This window comes from Lathyrus oleraceus, chromosome 7, assembly GCF_024323335.1.
Source record: "Lathyrus oleraceus cultivar Zhongwan6 chromosome 7, CAAS_Psat_ZW6_1.0, whole genome shotgun sequence".
NCBI lineage: Eukaryota > Viridiplantae > Streptophyta > Magnoliopsida > Fabales > Fabaceae > Lathyrus > Lathyrus oleraceus.
In genome coordinates, this window is record NC_066585.1 from 539,789,754 (window position 1) to 539,796,285 (window position 6,532).

Here is a 6,532-nt window from a genome sequence, read left to right on the forward strand (position 1 = left end):
TGTTTTGATCTGTTAATGAAATTTATTATGCACCACAAATATATATCTTAGTAATTAATACTACATTTCTTTATTGGTGAATCCTTTAATATGGTTACCCCACTCACTCATACTCATCACAAAGCTAACATATAACATAACTACATATAACTTACCTTTTGAAATTATTTTTTGCTCATATATAAATGTCTTTAAAGAAGAAGTCACGTGTCAAAAATGTTTGGTAGATTTTGTACAAATTTGACGTCCGATGTCAGAATGATTATTATTTTTAAACCATCCGAGTTTGTTTTAGGTCCAAAATAATATATTACTATTTTATGCAATTTTTAAATCCGGGAACAAGGGAATTAGCAGCCCTAGGGGTGTGCAGTAGGGTAAAACACTAGTCCAAAGACAAAATAATCCATATGCTAAGTCCATTAGAGACATATGTTATGGTTGTAATTGAAGAGGTCAAATTAGATGTTAAACTCAAATGAGGAACCTGGTTATCTAAATCGAAATTGGCATAGGTCAAATATTTGTCCAACAAGGAGAGTCCCCATTGTTGTGAAAGAAAGGGAAGAGGAAGAAGAAAAATAAAGACATGCCGTTGAGAATGATGAATATGCAGATGTTGAGTTTGCAAAGGAAGAATTTGATGAGAGGTTAAATTTTGTGTTGCAGAAATTTTTACTAGCATTCGAAGATGAAAGACAATGCTAAAATTAGTTTAAAACACATTGTTCTATCAAGAACAATAAGTGTATTCTGGTCATGGATAATGGCAGCACAGAGAATCTAGTGTTGTATAAATTGGTAGATTATTTGAAAATTTCCATCCCCATTAGAAGTCACACACCATCGGATAGGTAAGTAAGGGCTTTCAAGTTTGAGTAGCACTAGTCTACATAGTTTATATCTCCACCGGAAAACATTACAGAGATGAGGTACTTTGTGATGGTCTTGTTATGGATGTTTGTCATATTATATTTAGTAGGCATTGACAGTTTGATAATGATATTACTTATCGAGGATGGAATAACGTGATGATGTTTACCTAGGGCACACATAAAATTGTTATGGCTCCTATTTTGCACTTTGATAAGAAACCAGGAGGAAATAAGTCTAGTTTCTTGATGATGATGCAGAGTGAAAAGGAGTCTGATGAGACTGCTAAAGAAATTGAATTTTTATGTCTAGTGGTGATTAAATGGCTTATGAGTTTTGTAAAGGAGGAAACAACAAATCCAGAAGAAGTGTTAGGGATCCTATAGAATTTTAAGGAGTTGACCGTATATGAACTATCAAACAATTTGCCTCATATGCGGGATAAACACATGAAAGTTAAAGTTTTCAATGTGGTAGACGATGTGATGATGTTTCTACGTAAGGATAGGTTTCTAGTTGGTACTTACAGCAAGCTGCAACCACACAAGTAGGTTTCGTTCAAAGTGATCTGAAAGATCATCGATAATGCTTATGTGGTAGTTCTTTCGGATTCCATGAATATATCCAATACTTTTAATATTAGTGACATTCACATGTATCAAACAGAAGAGACTCTTTATCAAAAAGAGAATTTGGGGTCGAGTTATTCAGAGGTGGAGGATGATGATGTAAGAAGGTTGTCCACGCGTATCGAAGAAGAAATTGCGCATCAGAAGAGTTCGACAGACTTCGTACAAATTTGACGTCTAATGTCAGAATGACTATTATTATACCTTTATGGATAGAGAATCGACTCACGAGTCTTACTCACAACATTGGTGTGATCTATGGATTTTTTAAGTCATCCGAGTTTGTCTCAGGCCAAAAAATATAATTTTATTATTTTATGTAATTTTCTATTTTATTTATGTTTTGGATTGAAATTCCATTAAAGTTTCTTTGTTTTTGTATTTAAATATTTTTGACGTGAGCGGTAGAATTATCTTTTATCATAGTAATATTTAGTATTTTTTTTTCTATATGATAAATTCCAGAGTTTTACGACACGTTTGTCGTTTGCAAACCTATGTTTTCATTCTAGATTTAGCGCTTGCTAATTCATAGTATTTTCAAATGTGTTATAAAATTAATTTTATAATATTTTTATAATCGATAGTATTTCTGAATGCATTATAAAATTAATTTTATAATATTTTTATAATCACTTGTGCGTCTTCTAAAAATAAGAGAAAGTTGTTAAAATTATGAGATAACTCATCTAATTGTACTATTTCACTATACCATTTCACTCATCTAAGTATCAATTTCAAGTTGACTCAATTTATAAACTCACATTTTACTTTAATATGAAAATGAAATTAAGTTTATTTGGATGAATTTATAGTTAACTTGTTAAATTTAAATAAATTCATATAAACTTAGGTAAATGTTATAAGTATTACAATGTAAATAGTCTTATTTTATTTTATTTGTATGACCTATTTAATAAGTTTATTAAATTTAAATTTATTTTTTATTTAATTTAATTTTAGTATTATAATTATAATTTAAAATATATTTAAATATTATTTTATATGATATTACGAGCTCTCAATTTTGGAGTTCTTGCTTTTACTTAAACTCTAGTCACGTCATGTAGATTCTTTGAAATTCAGAAACAAGTGTCATTATGAATATTGTTTTTTACTTAAACTCTAGTCACGTCCGTGTGGATTCTTTGAAATTCAGAAACAAGTGTCATTATGAATACTCTTCATTACATGCATATTCATCCAATACAATGTCTCTAAAGCACTAAAGCGGAATTCAAGACTATGTCTATAGAAATATGTCAATTATTATAGATGAAACAAGTTGTAGAAAATTTAAAAATACAATGTAAAAGGCTTACATAGTTGTTTTTTTTTATAATAAACCGACTATCATAATTGTCAATAATTTTATTCAGCATGACATGAAAAAACACATTGAGATTTAATCGTCTGCAGACCAGGGCAGGCAGGCCAGTAATGTATGACAACTTTGTCGAAACAAACACATAATTCCCTACAGAGTATGGCCTCCTTAAATCTCGTGCTAGAAGTTGGGGATTCTTAGCGAACGACCTCTCCACTCAAGGCTCTTCGACCCAAAGTGTTCTCCATTGTAATTCGGTTTAATGAATCCCAAACTTCCACCTGCAATGAAGTAGGCATGTCCTATCTAACTAAAATAGTAGGGGGCCCATAGTCAGAACCTCTATAGTGGTCAGAATATTGGTAGCACCAGCCAAAAGAGGGATAATCCGAGGAGTTTTCCTCATTCGATGCATTATTTTCTCACATTTCATCTTATCTTCAAGACAATAGCAGACATGTTACATAAGGAATTACAAACAATATTTAAAAAAAGATAAGATCCTTCAACTCACTCAGCAAAAATAACCTTCCCGATATCTTTCGAGCCAACCTCGACTAACATGTACGTCTCTATGAACAAATTTAATTGCTTCTTTGACACCGCGTCAAGAAGGGTGGTGCCCTGAAGTAGCCTATATCCTAGAAGAAGGACATCACATGTCTGTTTAGAAAAATGTCTTCTTAAGACAAATCTTTCGTCTTATAAACATAAGACATGGAGTCTGACAAAAAGTTGTTATTGGTGCCATAACTTAGAGAATATTCCCGAGCACTTATATAGTAGATCAAGGGTTATGGAACATATTTGAGTGTGAGCTTCTTCGTTGAGAGGAGTGACTAGGAAAAATCGATCCTTGAAGTGCTTCACACCATCGAAATAAACATCAAACATATAAAAAACAACATTCATAAAGATGAATGACACACCTGTCATACTTGATACACATCATCTTATCTTTCTCAAAAACAAGTACTCCAAAGTCGAATGAAGGCCCCACTTCGGTGAAGACTTGATCCAAACCACCTTCAGGGACGAAAGTAGAGGCAATGTCCAATGTCTCATGATCCATCCACATTGACGAATTATCCCCCTTGCCTTATAAAGCATAATATGCAGGATCTTCATTCTAAAAAATATTGTCATTACACAAAAGACAAATATTAAGAAACAATTCATTACATATGCAAAGTTAAAGATTCAACACGCCGTCCAAACAATGTCAATAACAAAAATTGGAACATCAGAAAATCAATGTAGAAGAGCTCACATGAAAAAGTGAAGTTGATGATACAAAAGAAGAAGAGCTTTTGTAGTTCACAAATGAAAAAGAAAGAGGGGGAGATGATACTTCAAGAACCCTTTATGTGTATCTCATCCACGAGGGGCCATACGATTCACTACGTAGGGAAGTGTGAAATGCACCACTAACGGCCGAGATTTCATAAAAATTATTCAAAGTACTCGAGTACTCTAAGGTATTATAAGGAAGACATTTAATGCTCATGTTCTCAAACGATATTGACACCCCATAAAGGATATGTCTATTCCTCCCAAGCATTCGGGCTAGGGGCATACACGACAAACCCCATGTCCAACAAAGCATGAACAAGAGTTTGGGAGACAACTGTTTTATACTGCTCGCAAGACCCAAAACAAAAGACCTAAGAGAACCACAAAGCGATAAAGTGCTTAGAGCATCTGATGCTTCATTCATCCAGAAATAGACAATTTCGTCCTCCAAACACGTCTATCGCCTTCTGATTAAATCCAATGGCTAGTTGTACAATGCATATCACCTCACGCAGACGATTTTATCCACCTTCACTATATAAGGAGAAAAATATCTTGTTTCATATATTTAAATTTATTTTCACTCTCACATTATTTTTTATTCTCTCATTAATTTAAATGTTAGAGTGTTAACCTTATAGGTCGTTACATCTAAAATTTACTTCGTCGTACCAATATCTCATTTTACCGTTCATCGAACATTCTGATTCCATACCGGAACAAACACATATATTTTATTATATTGTTCATATTTCCATCACTTAACCACCGTTATTGATGTATCACTTCACTTACCTAAGCATTCAAACTAATTAACACTTCAAAGGTGCTTTTTTTTCTCTCCCTTTTGTCTTTCCAAAAGCTTTCTCTTTTTTAAAGCTAATCCCATGATTATCTTGTATTGATTCTCTTTTTGACATTTAAAATGAAGCAAGGTTCTACGACATACACGTGCCTTCCTTCAACTACTAAAAAATGAGTGTTCCAAACTGATCCACATATCGGTGCAGCATATATAGTAGAGAAATGGAAAAGTGAAACGTGTAGAAAAAAATAAAAGGCACGTGTCCAACGTGTGGATCAAGTGTCTAACATCATACCCTACCCAATTAAGTACTTATACTTCACAACATCAATAACATTAACTAAATGTAGAGGATAATAATGTTATACTCTATGGATAAAAACCGTGGTACAAGTGTTGTCGTTTTGGTGTTGTTGGTGTTAGGATTCTTCACCTTCTCTATAGCCAATGCTAATACTAATAGAGCTTCTTATGATGATGAAGATGAGAGCAAGAAATCAAGTTTTTGGGTATGGGAGAAATTTAGAAGAGCTTATTCTATGTATACATCAATTTTCCCTACAAGTGTTGGACAGTATTTGCATATGGTTAAGGCTATTGTAAATAACAGTTATGCTTATTTCTTTCCTCCAAATATAGAGTAAGTAGCTACTACCTTGATGAATAATTTGATTTGTAGAGTAAGTATGAATGAGTATTGTTTTTATTTTTGAAGTTTCAGAAAAGGAGGTGAGGATCAAGAAGTTTCAGAAGCATTTTCGAAAAGCATAGGAAGAAGCAAAGCAACTTTGGAGGAAGTTGCAAAATCAGCCGCAGAAAAGGTCAAGAGGAGTTTGTCTCATGATAGGAAGGAAGAGAAAGAGCTTTGAATCTATTTTAATAAAACTGCTTTATTTTTTTTTGTTTTGTCTTGTTTTTTGTTTTGTTTTTTTAGTAGAAGTATTTGTTTAGTGTTTTATGAAGTGGGTAATCTTGTGCAAAGCTTCATATCACAAGCTAGGATTATTCACAACCTTGAATGATGAATGACGAGTATACTGTATACACATTTCTTTCTTAGTTATGTTTCCTCTTATTATAGTGGCTTTCAAATCAAAATAAATGGTTGATTAACTTTAAGGAATAGCATATTTTAAAAATGCAATAAATCCATGTATTCAAGAATTTTGAAAAACAAATGTTTATACTTCATGCAAGCTTGATCAATTAAAACCTAAGTCACATATCATGTTTTAAACAATGAAATCAAACTATGGAAATTCAATGGCGGTTGATCAAACAAAAACAAAAAAAAACTAAAATAATCTTTGAAACACGTACAAATAAAAACAAAAAATAAAAACAAATATAAGATGTAAATGTAGTTTGATTGGTGCCTAGATGTAACCCCCTTCTTAGAGTTTTTGACTGTCCCTTGTATACTGACTAGGTGAAATACCGTCACTAGAAAAATCATAACAATATATGATTTTGTAGAATTTTTCACACAACGAGTTATATCTCACTCACCAAAATAGTAGTTGTTAGGTTGCTAATGTCACCACCTAAATATTGTTTAAATCTTGTGTCATTTGTTGGATCATCATGAGGAACATTTAGATTGGG

The 6,532-nt window shown here is 32.5% G+C and overlaps 1 protein-coding gene across 2 annotated transcripts; it reads left to right on the forward strand.

The window, feature by feature from the left end:
- Positions 1 to 5,247: 5,247 nt before the first annotated feature.
- On the forward strand, positions 5,248 to 6,005 carry LOC127107284 (uncharacterized). Of its 2 annotated transcripts, none has more exons than XM_051044579.1 (2): positions 5,248 to 5,567; positions 5,649 to 6,005. In XM_051044579.1, the coding sequence occupies exons 1-2, from the start codon at positions 5,287 to 5,289 to the stop codon at positions 5,794 to 5,796; spliced, it is 429 nt and encodes a 142-aa protein (XP_050900536.1). In that variant the 5' UTR covers positions 5,248 to 5,286; the 3' UTR covers positions 5,797 to 6,005. The 2 variants fall into 2 exon arrangements, with proteins under 2 accessions (XP_050900536.1, XP_050900535.1); XM_051044578.1 differs by having other exon boundaries at positions 5,252 to 5,567; positions 5,643 to 6,005.
- Positions 6,006 to 6,532: the final 527 nt, after the last annotated feature.

What these genes read in the sequence shown, in the direction of transcription:
- LOC127107284 (XM_051044578.1), top strand. Translation starts at nt 5,287, where the DNA reads ATGTTATACTCTATGGATAAAAACCGTGGTACAAGTGTTGTCGTTTTG. An exon ending in TTCTTTCCTCCAAATATAGA is followed by an intron (nt 5,568 to 5,642) that starts GTAAGTAGCTAC and finishes TTATTTTTGAAG; the next exon opens with TTTCAGAAAAGGAGGTGAGG.